At 31.6% G+C, this 20,623-nt stretch overlaps 1 protein-coding gene across 1 annotated transcript in view; it reads right to left on the reverse strand.

The window, feature by feature from the left end:
- Nucleotides 1-641: 641 nt before the first annotated feature.
- The window catches only part of LOC113522941 (homeobox protein B-H1-like), a 40,867-nt gene continuing 20,885 nt past the window's right edge, over nt 642-20,623 (reverse strand). The window contains exons 2-4 of the mRNA XM_052901761.1: nt 15,999-16,227; nt 4,193-4,417; nt 642-3,859 (exon numbers count right to left, since the gene is read on the reverse strand). Of these exons, the coding sequence (XP_052757721.1) occupies nt 3,613-3,859; nt 4,193-4,417; nt 15,999-16,227 (701 nt within the window). The 3' untranslated portion in view covers nt 642-3,612. The remainder of the gene's footprint in view (nt 3,860-4,192; nt 4,418-15,998; nt 16,228-20,623) is intronic.

The raw sequence follows: 20,623 nt of genomic DNA on the forward strand, positions 1-20,623 counted from the left end.
TCATAAGCTTTGACAAGGCAAAAGTATGTGCACCAAAGAAATACTGATAATTTCCTCGAAAAATAAAAGAGACCATTGAAAAAAGTCGTCGTACAAATTTTTACAGAAACCAAAAATGGATTTATCTGAGTGCCTGAGTGCCGCTTCTCCGCGTTTCATCCACGGTCAATGTTGAAGGTGTCGAGTAGAAAGGCAACACACCTCATGTATACGACGAATTATCAACACAGTCAGTGACAGTAATACGGCAGACGAAGAGGAAGACTACGGAACCCATCAGTTCATACTCGAAGATTTACGAACGCTATCTTTCTTATCTGTGACGGTGCCGCAAAAGCCTACAACTCGCGCTCAACGAGCCAAGGTGCACAGTCGGGCTCGCGCTCGCATTAAATCCGCTCAAGACTAAGGGTCCCGAATGGTCCCGAAACTACTAGAGCTTTCTCGACCAAATTATATAATAAAAAAGAGAACACGTTGTTTATATATAAAATCTATTTATTAAATAATTTTTCAACGGCTACTTTGGAAAGTGAACAGAAAGCTAGATTGGTTCTATGTGACATTTATATTTTAAGACATACTATTTTAAGGTTAAATGTTTATTATTGGATTTGATTGGGAAAAAAAACAATAACAAATTTAATTGACAACATTTTAATTAAAAAACACCACAAAATCTAATGGACATAAAATGCCACATTCCGGTTTGCTTAAGTACATTGTCGCTATGTAACTTTAGGTACTTTACATACATTTAATACTTCAAGTTCTGTATTTTATACTAGCAATAGATACCTACATATATGAATAATAATTAATATACAATTCTTTGCACAATGTGTTGTCGAATTATCGACTTAATATCCGAATTACTATATTACAAGTCTCGTAATCACTATGCGTAGCTATATTCAACAATTTCAGATCGTATATGACGCTATTGCTTCTGTTATTATTTTCAAACGATTCAATATATTTTAGGTACAGTAAAAAAATCATTAATCCTTAATAATAGACGCAACTTTGCATGTAGGCAACCAGGTTTAATATATCGTCTGATTATACAATGGCCTTGATTTATATGCCTACTACATTACTATATTTTTTCATCGCTGAATGACTCTTCTATTCCAACTGGATACACAGCTACCTACAAATAAGATAAATAAGTTTCGAGTAAAGTTTTTCAAATAAGGAACAATGACCAATTTCTTATTTATAAGTTGTTTATAATGTATGTATGAAATCTAAGTATAGGTAGGTACCCAAATACATGTTTCTCATTGACACGCCACGCTTATAAAACATTATTTAAATATTATGTTATATTGTATTTATTTCATTTTAACAAAAAAATGTTGTGAAGGGATAAATAAATATTTTTTATTTATTTTATAGCATCTCAATAATATCAGACTTCTTATATTTTCATGTATAAACTCCTTTATTGTAATATAATATTGCACTCCTAAGTACTTGGAGAATCAAGGGATAAAATTTTGTTTAAGTGGCATCTTTAATTTATTTTACTTAAGTTTTAAATACATAATATATAATTGTTGCGTATAATAATATAGTCATAGACTAAACCTAATAATGATAAAATGTTTTATGCCTATAGCTATGTACGATAGGTACCTACCCATATGTGTGTGGTGATAGCACCACAGTTAACCCGATTAATGTAAACAAAAATTTATTCTATAATACAGAAAATAGCCCGATAGGAACCGTCTTTGATCGTTAATAATTATCTAGTTTTGGATTGCATAAAATGTATTGCATTAAAAAAAGTAAGGTCTCTCTAAATTGTAAAGGGTCCAGTTGGCCAAAGATATATCTGTGTCCACAAAGAGAAAAAATCTGATTGTAAGTGTATCATAGTAAAGTAAGAACGAGATTCAAGTATATATGAAGAAATAAAATTGAGTTAAACTCGAAAAATAATTTTGAATCGATAAAAAGTAATTTTGCCGACATCAAAGTCATAGATCTTTCTTTCGATATTTCTGGTTAAATTGCTAGATTTGTCCATTTTTAATATCTGCTTCGCAAAAAATTCTCTAGATCTGATAAAAAGAATATGAGACCAACATGGGGAGTATAAATTGAAAAAAAAAAAAAAACTTAATGATCAAAATCACATTTAACAAAGATCTCATACAAAGAATATACGTACCTATACGTACAAAAAAAACAGGTTAATTGAATGACTCTATAAATTCAGTTAAAAAATATTGCACTTTTGTTTCCATTATGAAAATAATTCAAAAAACCTACATAATTTAACTATTAAGTTTTTTATATTTATTATTTTTTAAACAAGTATTCTTAAAATACTTTTCGTAACTTAGGCAATATTTTTTTTAATATAAATAAATGCTCAATACCGTTTAGGAATAAAGGAATACTGGTTAAACGCAACTCTAAAAAAATATTTCAGCTAAATTTTTTTATACCACAAATTTGACAAACAAGCAACAGTCTGACAGATGGTAAACGATGGTAAACGGCCTGCAAAACTAGTGCGAGTTGGCGACCCTTTACTCACATAATATGTATTTGCTATTTTTGGCTATTACTGATTATTTTGGAAACTTGTTTCTTTACCGCCATGAATACTCTGTGCACTGTCCATGGTTGACGTTGTATGGCGTACATAACGCCATATGCACAACTTCGTATTTGTGTACATGAAAATAGATAAATAAATAGACCCATAGTTAAAGTGAAACCTAGAAGTCTGTATCATTCAGATTAGTAGATTGATGTCAGTATAGCTGATATAAAATTAAATATGATACCAGGACCTAAAACCAAAAGTTATAACTTTATTTATATTAAGTAGAGGTAAGTTGCATCGCAAATGATTGAATCAAAATGTTAGCAAATGCACGTGGATTCCTGCACGTTATATTTATCTATTGTTTACATATTATCGCTTTATGTAATTAAAAATGAATTAGATTAAGTTTTGTATCATTATTGATAGCAACTAATAAAAAAATATATTATATTTGCAATGGACTCTAGTAGTAATTCAACCAGAAACCTGAAATACGAGTAATTCCTCACACGCGGCTCTTACATTAAAGTTAATATAAATGTGGGAATGTATTCCTTTTTACCCTATCAAACCTATTGACTTACAAAGCATGTGTATTCTATAATTATATTAGTAATTATACAACATCAATTTATACATTATATCCTTAAATTATCTGGGCTTATAATATCACATATTTCGGACGAGCTGCCCGTTACTCACAAATATGTCGATAGATGCTGTTGGTTAAAAGTCCGATTTCTAAACTAACACTGTACAGTATTGTGTTCATTAAATTAATACTGAAATTGGGTAATAGAAACCCTAACCAACCAGCGAAGGCAACCAAGAATCACCAAAACGCGATTGCTTCTTAATAATTATACTCGTATTTAAGGATAAGCGAAATTAACTGTAAATTGTGTCACTTTTGTGTCCGCACGTCTTTATGAAAGTTCACACTGGTATTTCATTGTTCATTTTGTACCGTCACAAATCACTTTGAAATTTCTTAGTGTTGTTAATATTCTATATTAAGTCTGTTCTCAAAGTTTCCACTGGAATTAAACATGTATCGGTTCATCGTCTTCTTCATCATCGGAGCGTCTTTCAACTGAAGGTTCTCTAGGAGAGCGTGGAGGAGGTGCAGGACTACCCGGGTCCAAGTCCGGGGACGGCGTTCGTCGGGCTTGAGCATAATATCCTAAAGCACCTAGTGCTGGTGCCCCCAAGGAGCCGAGATGTGCTGAAGGACCGGGTAGTCCTAGCCCGAGAGGTGGAACGCCAGCCAATGGCGCACCCGGATATAACCTGTTATATAAATAGTACAAAGAATATGTCAATAAAATATCCAGCAGACTTACGTAATTTATTATGCAGTTTTGTTGATCACTAACCAGGTAATTATTACGTTTTTAAGTATCATTGAATTCACAGTTTATTACATCAAAAAGGTTGTCAGCATTAGCTTATGTCTAAATGATATATAAGTATTAATAATAAGCTAATAAACGACAATGAATAGGTACAACAATGGATATTAGGCTGAAAATAAGAGTCAACATAAAATTTTAATATAAAAGCCAATCGTTGCTGATCTAGGTTTGATTATTGTGGACTCAGAAATAAAAATACAAAACTCACCGATATGGCAACGGTTTCTGCAATGTGTTAGCAGTGGCGGATGCAGCCGCGGCGGCTGTAGCTGCAGCTTGTCTATAGTATAAGTCAGCAGCAGCGGGCGCTGGTTGTGCCGGGTATGCTGGGACTCCAGCCCAGTACCCGCCGTATAGACGCTGGAACGCAGCGTAGTTGCCAGCCTCCGCAAGCAATTCTAAACCAACCGCTGTTTGTCGCTTCCATTTCGTTCTGTGTATAAAACAAAATAAAACTAGTTACGCATAAACCATATAATTATAATATAAATTTAAGTCAATTTTCCTAAGTACGAATGGTATGTTGATCAACTTTATATTAACAAATATTTCAACTTCATTCAACTTTAGCTAAACATTATTTTCTCAAGTACTACTAATTATAATTATTAACGATTAGGCTGTTTCCTTTGCAGCATTATCAACGTTTATCCCGTTTCCGTAAAAATATTTAAATATCTTTTCTTACAATTCATTTAAGTTATGTAAAGAAATACAGTACATAATTTCATGCCTGTAAACGTAGATATATTAATCAATCAGTTTCTTCTTTTTAAATCGGTATTTATTTATGTAATACATATCGAGATAAATTTACAATATAAGAGAGCAAGAGACCACAAAATAATAGTAAATATACAAATAATTTTATTCTTTTCATAATCAATAATATCATTAAATCAGTCTAGATTTTCTTCTTATATTTGATATATTTCGGAGCAGTATTCTCAGTCCAACTTTATTTTTAATAGTATTTTCTGTACCTAATAATATATTTATTTTATTTGTTTAATTCCAATGCACAATTATATAAGTGTACTTGTAATGGTAGACTTAACACCGAACAACGTTCTCTACCAGTCAACAATGGGGCAAACGGGAAAATAAGTAGGCGGTGCATTTATTAAAAATATATGGCTTTAAAAAATTTATAGTATCTAATGTTTGAAATATTAAATGAAATTGTTAAGCCTAATTATTTTAGGGAAATAATTTAATTAGTTACTAATAATCTATTTTTAATTTAATAATATCCGGATTAACTTACGTGTATTTTAGTCCAGAATGCTCGACTAGTTTCAGGACCATCCGGGTGTGATACGAGCGCCAGCATTCTCGACTAAGTTAATCCGAGTCATCTTAGATTAAAATGTAATGTGTACTTACGAAAGTTTTAACAATAAAATATATCATCTATTGACTATTAATTTAAATGTATTTTTTCTTTTTCTTTTAAATCGTTGATATGATTTAACACCTTATTTTCCATAGATATTTTATTTTCCAACTTAGCTGCTCTATTTACTTTTAATTGATAAAAATAATGATATACAATGTTTACGAATTAAAAATGTAAGAATTAATGTCTAATTCATAACACTTATGTTGTGTAAGTGTTCAATGCATTTTGAGTTTTATTTTTTGTACTTCTAAAATCTACGGAAATATTATATTACAAGATAAAGTGTTCATGGACCATTAAAACACAAATAACTGGGTAGCGACCGTTATGCGAATCCCACAAGAAATTACACAAAAACGATTTATGCCACATTAGAAACTTAAATCGACTCTAAAATTTTCTAAACTATCATTTACGGCCCCTCTAACCATAGATCACTAACCCTACAGTGTTTGTGACCCCAAACGTCATCAAATTTGTCACAGACCACTCGAGAGTACAATGAAGACGTCGCAATGAAATGAGTAATAAAAAAAGTATAAATGAAATAATAAATTTGACAAAACGTCTTGGGCACTAGTGTGCTCATTGGTGCGTGGTCGGGTGCTTTAATTTGATTTATTTGATTCGCTTGTAAAAGGGTGAACGCGTATAAATTACTTGATATTGCTCGGTGGATGGTAATGATTTTTTCAACATCTCTATCTGCTTATTACAAAGTTACGTTATCGAAGAAAGTTTTTAGATTACAAAGATTGACGATATCTTTCCTGCACAATTTTTCAAACATAATGTGACTTTTATCGATATCAATTCCAGAACATGTATTTGTATATAAAATATTGTATCTAATAAGTAACTATAGGAAATACAATAATCTTAATACATACCTAATATGGATCATCATAACATTTCTAAATGAATTTATTTGTAATAATTTCAATACCTTCGACTAATATTCTAAATATAAATAATCAAGCATATTCTTATGCTTTATGCTTTTGGTAGATTTTTTGTAATAACAATATTTTCATTTATACAGTGACAAAGAATCCCCCATTTGAAAAATTTAATTAAGTTCACGAATTCGCCATTACTTCTATTGCAAGTAGCTGTGTTATTGTCATGAAGTGAGCTTTTTATTAATTCGAAGGGTGCTATTAGTGCGATGCGCATTGTCATTATATTATTATTAGTACGATCCCATTGTTGGCGCGCCACCGCAGTTGGGGTTGCGGTTGTTAGCAGACGGTTCACTGACTACCTCGTTAATTAATTTCTATAAATGGATCATTTAATTTTATTAAATGTAAATGAGGGGGAGTTCAGATGTTTCGTTTCTCGTCTTCTATAATATGATAAATTTGATTTCATTTGTTACTTGTAAAAGGAAAATAACGTTTTTTATATTTACATTCATTATCATCTTTTACAGATATTTGTATTTCATTCTAAAGAGTTACTAGAATTATGTGGGTCAATTTGATGTATAACTAAAAGATACAAAGTGGTGTTTAATTCAAATACTCTTAAATTACCAGTAGCTGGTAACTGATAGACCAAAAGCATCCGCGCTCACATTAATCACATATTATGACGGTTATTCTTAACGAACGTCATTGAAGAGCTCTTATTTAATTGTCAAGTGTTGAATGAGAGGCAATCTGCTCAGTGACACTATTCTTTTTATTGCCACCGCGGCTACGAACAAAAAGCTCTTAGAGAGCACTTAAATTTGGACTGCCATCTCAAGATCTCTCTACAGATACTATGTTTCTCTCTTTCTATCTTTTGTCGAGAATTGCCGAAGCGAGTTTTTCCCGTCTCTGTCTTGCGTCCCCCGGTGGAGTCAGATACGCTCCGCCCAGTGGTTTAGTGATTTGATGCTGCGTGAACTGATTCAATTGTTGTTTGTGTAAGCCCGTCCGAAAACACACCTTAACTGTTCAAGCTAAAGACGAAAATCGTCCGATAAAACGTTACCGCTTACGACCTCTCTGAGGGGGAGGTTGTTTATCTCGATTTGGGTTTTTGGACGACGTGATGCGAATTCAGCTTGTATATCCGGCAAACAAAGAGCACTTTCATCGATCCGAACTGTTTATGCTCGAGTCGGCACTTGGGCCGTTTCGCTTCGTAAACAATCGGCCCAATTTGAGCTTTATTCGAACGTTATTTATACGCTGCTTAGAAAGTTTCAGAACATGTTTGTACGAGTGTTCTTATGGGAATTGTTTGTAGTCGGAGAGCTTTTATTGTTTGAAGGGGGTATATATAATGTGGGTATATATTAGATACATAAATATAAATGTTTACGTTACATGACAGGAAAAATATTTTACATTGTCACTAGGTATTTAAAAATATAGAATTTTAACATTTATGTATTACCGACCCACAACAATATTTGCGAACCCGCAAGCTCCAATTTGCTGTTTTTACTCCACAATATTTACCATAATATAATATCAAGCAAAATATAGTAATATCTACATGTATACTTAAACAAACACCTGTATTGTTATACATACGATTATTAGTGAATACGTATAGTTATTATTAACATTATTAAAATCTTTCATTAAAAATGTAAAATTAAAATACCTGGTAGGTACTTGTATTCTCTGATGTGATTAAAACAAAACAAAATAGTAGATGTAATACTGAATAATATAATTTATTAATCATACAATTAGAACTACCTGTATCATAGACAAGATATTAATGTATAGATTCTATATCATTTATTCATACTAAATTAATGGTCACAGTCATTATCTTCCATCACGATTTGAATCTAAACCATTCAAATTACAAACTTCGAATGAGCCAAATCCGATTATTAAAACCCGACCAAAACCGAAATGGCATTGCGGCATTATGATTAGTGTTTAAATGATAAACCAGGCGACCTAAGTGTCCTTGGTTCGAAGCCCATGTCCCTGAACGTGTAATTTGGTTCGGTCTGCGTTCACCTAAGCGATTAGAGGATTTCTTGGTAGCTACCCATGGAATCTGCGCTGTGTCATTACAGTAGTGTAGACTCACGTATTGAGTTTGGTTACAATGAAAAATTTATTTTGATTTTATTCATTACTTAATATTTACGGAATAAGTAATCAATTTGTAGGAAATAGGTTCATTGAACTACGTGAACCTACCTATATATTTTTTTATTAGAAATAAGTCTGACAAGACTTTACAAGATTCTAGACTTTTGAAGTTATTACTTACCTATCTATAATTATCTATGGCTTTATACGCCTCTAATTGGTACGTTCATCTAGACCTAAGTTTATTTAGAACGTACACGTGTTTAAATTTTATGAATAGGTATATTGTGTTAAATAATCTAAAGAAATATATACGTATCTAAGTAGGTATATGGAGGGGGGGATTGTTAGCAATGGAGTTTGACAGTTCCATTGCTAGCAATATGCCTTATCAGGTGGACCTGACCTCCACGTGGTTCCCCTTGAAAACCATTGAACATTTCTTGTTAAATTCGTCACGATGGGCTAACTGACCTACTTCATCCTCACCTATCATCCTTCACTGGTGCCCCGCCGGTATATACCGATAGCGCGGGTGGGGCTACCATTCCATTATCACCCATTAAAAAAAAGTAGGTATATGCGTGAGGACTATGACCATTACGTCAAATAAACTACCAACTTTACCTTTACTTACTTAGCCATTTTCAATAGATAGTTCAATTTTATTTTTATTCAATCAAGGAGTCAATAGATTTTTTGATTCGATATAATCGAATCAAAAAATCTATTGACTCCTTTTATAGCTGACTAACCGCCATTTTATGGTTTAATGGATGTTTAAATACAAAATTTTTATTTAGATATTTTTAATATTGAAAAACATTTCACTCCCTTATTTTAAGCATGAAATCTAAAGATGAGTATTTTTATTTTAGGCTTAAATATATTATATGTAAACCTTATATCTATGCAGATATTTTTTTATGCAACTTAGAGTGGTAAACAAGCAACAACAATTTATTTTATAACAAAAATCTATACTAACATTACAAAGATAAAAAATTAATTAGTTTTAGAGAATAAACTGAATAACTTTATAATCATTATTAATGGGTGTCGTAAGAGGCGACTAAGGGAGGGTGAGGGATGGGCAGCAGCGTCCCTCTTAATATATTTCTAAAGCCTAACTACGGTTGCCAATCCGCCGTTAGGCTTTGGAGATGTTTTAATTTCCGCAATTCAGCAGTGGACACTTAAAGGCTGATATGAATCATTATTGTATATTATAATCATTGATTTATGTTATTATAATATTTTATGTTATGTTTATTAAGTACATCTCTTATTAACATTTCCTATCCGTGGAGAAAGGTAAATAGTAAGGTAAAGGTAATAAGATTTATACACACACATTAATACACTCTATCAGGTCGACCTCCACGCGTATCCGCCTGGAAACCATAGTGGTTAATTCTTGTTCAATTAGTCACTATGGGCCAACTGACTTGCCTTCATTCTTATCTGTCGCTCTTCACTGGTGCTCCGTCAGCGTATACCGATAGCGCAGGCGGGGTTACCGTTCCATGAGGATAGGAAATGGTTTTTTTTATGGGTGAAGCATAAAAAAAAACATTTACTATCGTCATATTGAAGTAGGTACTGCGTTCGTGATTCATTGTTCATCCCAAAGGTTGACTAGTAGAGAACGCTGCACTAGGTATCGCCGTCTTTTGTACCAAATTTTGCATTTAGTCAGAAAAATTATTTAAATAAATAATTATGAATGATTCGTATTTAATGAACCGATTTTGAACATTCTTTTATATATAGAAAGCTACATATGAGCGAAAAACAAAGACTATTATTTTCGAATATATTATATTATATATATAATATTATATACCTATTATTTTCGAAAATTCTATCTATTCGTGCGAAGCCGGGTATCTAATAAAATTGCGAATGCAAACTACCTAAACACATTCTTTTTTAATATTTCTGATAGAATAGCGCTTATGTTATCTGTTCATACAATCCAAAAATCGTGTAGTGTGAATGGTGAGCACTTACAACCAGTCACAACATTCAAATGTAGAAGACGCACAACGTTTAGGCAAATGATACAAATTTATACTCGGCCATAAACCGTTTAGTCCTTGTGGATTATTTGCAACAATCGTTATAAGTTTAGTTCGCAAGTCATCGTTCATAATGATGGTTGATTATCTTTATATTGAATTTAAATATATTTGTATGTTTGTCTACTTTTTAATAAAATAAATCGATAGTCTTAAAAAAGAAGTTTTTATATATTATATGGCAATTACCTATATGGCAATTCTGCACTGCACTTTTTTCTATGACCTATTTACATAGTTAGAGTCCTAAAATCAATATATTATGAATGTAAGTAAATTTTAATGTAAACAGTGTTTAAATATAAGTACAGAATATTTTCTATATTCACTAAACTAAATCTGGGTCGATTTTTTTTTTAATGGATAAAAAGGAATTGGTGACCACGCCTGTGCTATTGGTAAATTAAGGCTGTCGTGTGAGAGTTAGAAATGATATATGAGGGTGAAAACATTTTTTTTATTTCATAAAGAGTATAAGAAAATCTAAAATGAGATAGATGGATTGTATGAAAAATGACGTGGCTAGAAAGGAAGTGAATGTTGAAATGACTGCAAATAAAGATGAATGGAAAAAGAGAACACATTGTTATATACCTCAAATGATCAGGATAAGGACAGGAAGATGATGATTTAAATACATAACGTTTAATAATTGTTTCTATGTACTTGAAATATTACATGATAAAGAGAAAGTTCTCCGTTTGTGTGTTTTAAAACAATTTTCATCATTGTATTTACAGTCAATAACGTTTTGTCACTGTTATTAAATATTTTTGTCACGATGATTAAGTCATATGTTCACCGATGTAAATAAAAGAATGGGCAAATCCGAGTCGCGATATAATACTAGTGTGTTTATGGATCGTCGGGCCGTGTGTCATTCATTAGTTATACAGAATGCGTCATTAGGTAATCGCTGCGGATTACACGTCCCTGCGAACTAAACGCTGATAAACGGCAGCCCCGGCGGAGCTATTACGAATTTATTGCCGGACGCCACAAACGGACATTCGGAAAAATACATTATTGTGTTATAAAGTGTATAAGTTAACGATCAAGCGATTTGGCAATATCCTATTAAGAAACAAATAGAAAGGGAAAAATAATCCAACTTCTAAAAATCAGATATAACAAAATTCCCCTTGCTCCTCCCAAACAAGTGAAAAACTAGTCTATCGGTAGGTATGTTATCGCCACCGCTCGCATGAAATAAAACGAGACATCATCATTTGGTGTTTTGGTTTTTCTCATATACACAGTAACAAAAATGTGTAAGGATATAATCAATCCCCGCTTGTCTAGAGGGATTGATATTTTTTTCTTAACCAGTAATTTCAACGAACGAGTCGCAACTCCCAGCGGAGTCGTAGGTTCGCAACTCAGGATAAAGTAAAGTACGCTTGATTTCTAAATCAGTGTAGTTTCAAATATAATTAAAAGATGCCGTCTTTGGAATCATTGACTTACGGTCCTGTGGGGTCACTCTAAAAATGTAATATTTATACCTAATGGTAAAAAGTTAAGTACCTATTCTATAAAAGATTGAAAAACGGTGCTCTGATTGACTGGCGACTACCGCTCTCCGTAACTGTAGTTTTAAATTAATCATAATTATCTATAATAGAAAGCAATTTGAATACGAGTGTACTGTGCATCAAATTCACACATACACATGATTGCTTATTCATAATAACGAACCAGTGGTATAGAACGATATCAATAAATAAAAGAGAGAAAGCGTATTCTTGGGATCCATTTATCAATGCAAGTCTACACGAAAGGATGGTGATTTCGATATTACATGGAGCTTCTAAACAATTAACTAAACACATCGATGACCAGCTATTAGAGGTAATAGTGTCAAAAGTGGCGGCGGAAGCCTGGATAATGAGTGGCGAGCTTTGGGCGGCGGTGTCGGCGCCAGTGACTTGCATACTGGACCCACCTTATTCTAGTAGGTAAGCACGTTACAATAGGTACTACTATGTTCTTCCTGTATGCTCTTTAATATTAACACAATATTTTGTACGGAACTTAGTTTTTTTAAGTATTAAACATTAAATATTTTTAATGCTATGAAACAGCAAAGGAAACATATTAAAAAATATTATTTAATAATTGTAATCGAGATTATTTTTTTCTGTTCTACTATTTATAAATAATGATATAAGTGGCAACCTCCGTGACATAGTGGTAGACAAACTGTTTATGTTAATAAGTGCGCCATTCTTGGATGAGCCAAATTACGAAATGTTCTAAATTGGCTCAGGTTTGAGTGCTCTAAATTCTGTTCATTGTCAGGCTTTGTTTGGATATTGTAACTTGAAAAATATGCGATTCTAAAATAAAAAAAAAAATCCTACTATATACCTATATACCTTTATTATAAAAAGTATGAATTTAAGGGTAACTGAGTAACTAATAACTTTAAAATTTGTGATTTATTGTTAGTTTAGTACAATTTTGATGTTTGAAAAACAAAATGGTACCGACTTGTAATTGATATATGTCGTATAGAATGACGTTAGTTATTTTTGTAAATTGAACTGTTGTGATTAATAAATAAAAAATAGACTACATTATAATATTTTTTTATTCATATTTCAGATTTTATGATGTCTATCTGTCTATCTATATTAATTGCAATTTCGTTCTAAATCACTTTAATTTAAAATAATAAAAATAAAAATAACAAAGAAACTAATAAAAAAGAAATAACAATACACTTGTAAACAATTTAATACGAGTTACCTACAGTCTACACGTGTAATATGATATCAATTTATAACGAATAAAATACTTGAACTATTCGGATACGTGCACAAAAAATATAATAACAGTAATTGTTCGTCGCAGAATTGGTAATAAACCTTGACAAGAAGCAGTTGTTTCCGCAATTTATCCGAGTTTCTTACACCCCCGGCGAGTTACAATAGGTATTTTACAAATTACTATTCATAAAGCTTTATTAAATGCAAATTACTGGACATTTAAATTGTTTGTAGAGAATAATCACTAATTAAATGGCTACGTAATAGAATTTATGTATGTAGCCAATTAATTTTTGTTATAATGACCTACAATGGTACGCCTGTAATTAACACAAATTATTTTGGTTCAGTTAAAGAGGCTTAATAAGAATTTTTGCTTTGTGTTATTTAAAAATAACAATTACAAGGCACAAATGTATAAACGATGGAGCCATCGCTCCCACAGAGTAAATTAGTAGGCACACAGCGACCTACTTGGACCGTGTCGGCAGAAGAACAGAAGAAAGTGACCGCACACAAAAGCTATTACATCCGTCAATTAACTCCGATTTCACACTCTTTCACGAACCGAAAAATCGAAGCCCAAACATTAGTTTAACCTAAATTATGGAAATTTGACAAAAACTGTAGCAAAAAGTGTCGGCTATTGAAAAAGCATGAAATGTCCAGCTGTCGCCGTGTGCGGCGCCTACGTAGGCGATGCGACCATACTTTTATATGCATACCTAATTAAATAAAACAAAAAAAAATAACATACATGATGCACTTTAATATAACTAATTAATGTATTTTTTACAATTAAAATTATTTAATGAATATAATAATTAAAAATAAAATTCATTTATAAAAGACAAATAAAACATAAAATAGATTAGGTTCAAGGTAAGTTCTATCTAAGTAGATATGTTATGAATAGATAGTCATAAATTGTATTTAAAATGGAAGCAATAGTCAATTAAATACAAAATATTATTTAATCCTTACAGCATGTTAAATCAATAGAAAATTAGTGTAGTTTGTTTTTAGGCTACCGTAGTTTTTATATCAAAGTGCGCGGTCGGCGGCGGGCGGGGTCCGGGGCCTAATTACAAACGTTTGTTTTTGAAATAGCCGCCAGGTACACTCGGTTGTAGCCGTGTTACGTACAAATTTAAATAAAATTAAGGTATAATTTTGTAGTGTATCTACCCACATACTTAAACTTTATATTTCTGTAACATGAGCTGATATAATATTTATATGCAATGGTTTATTTTTAATATTTTTATAATATACCTATACCTATATATTAAAAACATATTAAATTAATTCTGTCTAAATGAATATTCTAGAAAATCTATAAGAATATGGAATTATTTATATTTACGAGTATCTAATAAATAAAATAGAACAATTACGATAGTTGAAGAATTTTTTGATATATTTTTTTAAGAGAATTATTAAAATCATTTTTCAATTGGCAAAAATATCGAATAAAATTAAGAAAAATTACAGTCGAGTCTTTTTATGGTGATTAAAAATAATCATAGAAGATCAGAAACAAGAAAATATAAATTTGGAAGAAAAGATAAAAAATATACACTTAAAACACCAATCGCAATGTTGAAGAATTGAAGGTCATAGGGTTTCTATTAATAGTGCTTAGTTCTTAGCACTAAATGTTGGTAGTCGAACGTATAGATATAAATGGCAGCAGTATTAAACAAAATAATTCTCATTAACTAATAAAAAAAAAAAATTAAAACAACAGTAATAGATAAATTAAAAATTGTATGTACCAACGCCGGTAGCAGATTTCGATAGTCTCAATACTCCCACTGACTCAGCATCACTTTGACTCGCCGACTGTTCAAGATATTATCTAACGCACCTAAGTTACAAGGCCCAGCGATTAGCGGTAGCAGGTGATTTGGTATAATAACTATTTCGTTTTTATAGTCACATTTTACTTTGTTAAATTATATTGTAATAAGGATTGAATATGTGTATTAAATATATAGTTATTGATCTTTTTTAACGACTTCCAAAAGGAGAAAGGTTCTCAATTTTTCTGAATTTATTTGACTACATTGCGATTAAAATACAAATGAGTTGAGTAATCAGAGAAAGTAAAAATGCTAAAACTAACAGCTGCATTATGTGTATGCTTTAAAATATTGAATTAGAGCAAATATGATATGAGAATTGTTAGGTAGGTAAAATATTTGCATTAATTTAAATTATCGCTGTTAAAATTTTTAGTGAATCCTATTTGTAAAATTATATCTATATTTAGGTATTTATTTGTGTAGTAAACTATTCATAATTTGTAGCTAATATATATTTTAAAGACTTCGTGAACCTATGATTACAACAAATTGTATTTTTATAATAAATTTTGTTATTTGAATATTTTATTAACTAAATTTGAATTTTATATTTTTTTAGTATTTGTATAAGATTAAGCAACCTAATTCATAGCTATACCTAATTATGCGCAGCAGACAGACTTAATGGTCGAGAGATGAGCAGCAGCGTTCTTCTTAAAACATCACCAAAACCTAACAGCCGTTATCAACCCGCCTGACAAGCGTGCCAACTACTTATTGGCAAAGTACCTCAATAGAGGAACATCTATGTAGCCAATACATCAACAGTAGCCAGTCAAAAACTAATATAACAATAATAATATAAAATGGACAGAAGAAATAAAAAAAAAATCACTGACCTTCTATTCTGATACCAGGTTTTAACCTGTGTATCAGTAAGGCCTAACTTCGCAGCAAGTTCCATGCGATCCTGCACACTCAGGTATTTCTGTCTTTCGAAAGATTTTTCTAACGTCTGCAGTTGGTGATCTGTGAAGGCCGTCCTTGCCTTCCTTTGTTTTTTCGCGAGTCCCGACGAATCGCCTCCACAGCTTTTACTTGACACGTCGTCCGAATCATCTTTTACACCTGCAGACATAAACTTAGATGTAATCCTATATAGTAATGTGCCATGTTGTTACTCACAGAACTTGTTAAGAATTCGGTTACACGATACTCGAATACAGAATTCAAATACTTGTGGTACTCGAATACTAGTCGTGTGTATATCGGACATATTTGTTTCTGTTTCATATGTTTATTAAATTTTCCTTAATTATCAAAATTAAAATTGTTAAATGACTGAAAGTTTATTGTCATCATTAAAATAAAATTTCAGAAATTAATTAAAAAAAATATACGAGTCAAATGAAGTACGTGTATTCAAATACTCGCTCAAGTTCTTAGACTCGAGTCAGTATTCGATCTTTTTTTTTAAAGAATACTAAACTCTTCGAATACCAAAAATAGCCGCCTTAGCATACCACTAATCCTATACCAATACCAGCTGTACCTACTCGCAGCTTCGTCCATGTCACCGAGATAAAAAGTAGTTATGTCCTTCTTCATATGAAATAAGTACTGTAGTACGTGTAAATATATGACGGTTAAGGCGTTAAAGCACCAAAATGCAACAAACAAATTCACTTTCACATTTATAGTACTAATAAGGATTATAAACAGGCTTCTCTTGTTTGTAACAGTATGATAGGAATTAGACGTTTTTATTACATAACAATAACTGTAACTGGCAACTTTGCCCGCATGAATCAAGGTGAATTCTATGCGTTAATCTGTACACTTTTTATCAAAACTATCTTACTGTATAAAACGTGATAGAGTAGGTAACGAGTATTCAAACATTTTTACAAATTTTCACATTTATAATGTTGTATCCCGCATGTATTAACACATAAAGTATCCTATGTATTAGCATATAACCTATCCATGTATTAAATTTAATTCAAATCCATTCCATAACTTTTGCTTGAAATTGTAAAAAACATCCATCCCAACAAACATTTAAGAATGGGTAATATCGGTACCGGTTCGATATCTATATATTCAATCAATCAATGTCCAGAGGAACCCTCTGTATATTGATGGCAGTTAAAAGATCATATACACCACCATTATCACCTATTTCGATATCGCCCATAACAGTTGGTTATCTGTATTCATTTCAGTCGAGCTCTTCATTTCGATGTTATATATTGGATAACCAAGCTTTAATACATTTGTTTTTAGGCCTATATATAGATAGATATTGTAGCCACAATATATAGATATTGCTATATCTTACCCATCTCTCCAAACATTTCCGTTTATAATAGTAATAGGATTAATAGAACTAGCTGCCTGCTTCTCGTAGATCCATGTAATATTTACAACACTATCCAATCTATTTCTTTTTGAAATATATATATATATATATATATATATATATATATATATTTTATTGAAAATATGTTGGTTCCACATAAATTGTATCATCTTTATATTTTTTTTATGCAATTTAGAATGGCAAACTAGCTGACGGCCCACCTGAGGGAAAGTGGTAACCGTCGCACGAATGGGACAGACGTCCCATTCGTGTTTTAACCGTGAAGCAGCATGCTTGGGTATCTCTGTACCCAAGCAATCGACTTTTGTACAAAGTCTTCCTCTGGTAAATTATATTTTCTTTTATGAATAAAAATTAATTATATAGGTATTAAAATCAACGTTTCTCTTTAAATGTTATCAGATCGTGTAAGTAGATTTGGTGTCCTCGGGCCGGTGAAGCCGTGGTCAGCGTGGGGCTTCTTGCGGTCGGCGCGTCGGCCACATTTCCTTCAACATCACTTGCCTCAACTTATTTTAGTACAGTGTAAGCTACTTAGAGAGAAGAGATTTTGTAAGTGTTTATCAATCGATATATTCATGAACTAAGGATCGGGTCCGGCTTCGTTCGTTTAGATAGAATTTTCGGAAATAATATATAACCTATATTAGCTGTCTATAAGTGAAATATTTTTTTAAATCAGTAGTTTTTGTATTCGTCCTTTACAAGGAAATAATCAAATAATTTCTTTTTATAGATAAACTAATAATTATTATATTTTTTAATATAAGAAAGTTGAATACTAATCTTGCCAGTACACTGATGTACATCAGTGTTTAGTACGCTAGTGAGGGATAATATACATAGATGACAATAAAATCACTGAATTACCCCATTGTGACGAATTTACCCAAAATTAACTACACTACTGATTTTCATCGATCGTGTGGTCTCGGCATAGAATAAGCCACTCCTTCCTTTCCCGTAGGTGTCATAAGACAAGAGATGGGCAGCAGCGTCCCTCTCAAAACATCTCTAAAGCCTAACTGCGTTTGCCAAGCGGGGCAACTATTGGCATAACCCTCCAAGGAGGAGGCTTATGTTCAGCAGTGGACAGTTAAAGGCTGATATGATGATGATGATGACTGGTTTCCATGATGTTACATAGAGGTCGACCTGATAGAGTTTAGAAACATTGCACGCTATAGTCCATTACCAATAATCTCCTCCTCTCTACCAGTGAAAGAAGATAGAATAAGACATGAAGGTAGTTGGTTCCTCGTTATAAATTAGTCACGAACCACGATGGTATCCGGGGGCACTGCATGGAGATCGACCTGATAGAATATTGTTAAAAATGGTACATTACTAATAATATTTTGTCGACTGTTCTCTTTTTTTCCCCAACTTCTCTTCCCCACCTGTTTTTTGTGGGATGAAAATGTAATAGTTACTCCGCCTGCATTATTACTTAGATACTGCTGGGATATAAAGGAATGATGATAGGTGACAATAAAGTGGAGTCAGTTGACTATTAAATAATTAATTAACCAGAAATTAACTAAATGATTTGGACGAGAACCACGTGGAAGTCGAGATATCAGGACATTGATGAATTAAATTTGTTGCTAAAATGTGATACAAAAAGTAGATATTATAAAAGTTAGTCAAACATTTTGTTATTACTGACATGCAACAATAATTACAAAGTAAGGACAAAATAATCTTTATAATAAAATTTGTTCTATATTTATTCATATTTATATAAAAAAGGAATTGTTAGCAATGGGCCTGTTACTAACAATCTTCTGTCACTAAATTTTGGTTACAGTATGAAATCCAATATAGCCTTCATCTTACTATTATAAACAAGTTGTATGTGATTTTGTTAGTGATAATATGTGATATAGATATAAGGGCACAAAAAATATCAATTTTAATCTAGATAAAGTCAAAAAGTTTATTATTTAGGTTGACGTATAAAACAAAGGATGACAGGATTATGAGTATAATGTGCGAGGAATTAGTGCAGTCGAGTGTTGGAGCGACCGCGGTTGTGGTTTGCCACCCATGTACCTACTTACTACACGTTCTGTTATATGGAGCAGTCATGTAAGAATACTGATATAGCTATTCTAATAATTTTATAGGAATGATGAATGAAGTCCGCTTTTTATATCAATTTTTTTTTTGTAATGAGGTCAATAGACAATGCATAAATAATAAGTAAAGCATGTGCTTAATCTCTCAACTAATTTCGATAAAATATGAACTCCTATTTAAATTATATTTAAAACGTGTACATAAAATTCCGATGAAATTTTAGTAAGTGAACATTCTAGCTATTTAAAAAAAAGTCAGACTCCACAGAACGTATAACTAGACATAACGACAAATTATATATACCAATATCTTGGATAGATTTATATAATAAGAAATCGTACTGTATTACATAGTTATTAAAGTATATGTCTACCAAAAGATATCAGAGAAGTGACAACTCACACATTATTTAAACGTAAACATAAGGATTAATTAAGCTTATGTAAGATGTTATGTAAGAGATTTTATGGTATTAACGAATATTTAATATAAAAAATAATTTAAATTAAGAACTGATATATTATTATATATATTCGTACTTACATAGTTACATATAATGTGATAAACGAAGAATAATTACAAATGCTGTGTTAAATTTATTTAAACATTTTAGTAATATTATCTACTTAGACAACTGTTATACAGGTACCTACTTGTTAATAATGACATAAATGTAAAATTATAAAAATAATGCAATTGTAATCTGAAAGTAATATAAAGAATAATATTTGTAATTAAAAGTAAAAGCATGCACTTATGTAGTTTAAAAAATGATCAAATATTTGTACTCTTTCTCAGAAGCAGAATGTATAAGGTATCCATCACTTTTATCCAAAATTCATCTAGGTACATTCTTGCGAAATAAATTCATTTTATTTCATATTTTCCTGTGATAACATCATAATCAGACAGAAATCAATTTCAATTTAGAACAAATTCCTCAATGCGTACGACATGTGAGAAAAAAAAATTATAAATGGTCAAATAAGAAAAAAATGGAACTGGTGATTTTAAAGGGTCCCTTTAGCAGTTAGCATATCCAGTGTAATTATAACTGGG

The sequence above is a fragment of the Galleria mellonella genome, unplaced genomic scaffold (genome assembly GCF_026898425.1).
Source record: "Galleria mellonella isolate WM207_F2 unplaced genomic scaffold, CSIRO_AGI_GalMel_v1 utg797, whole genome shotgun sequence".
NCBI classification, from domain to species: domain Eukaryota; kingdom Metazoa; phylum Arthropoda; class Insecta; order Lepidoptera; family Pyralidae; genus Galleria; species Galleria mellonella.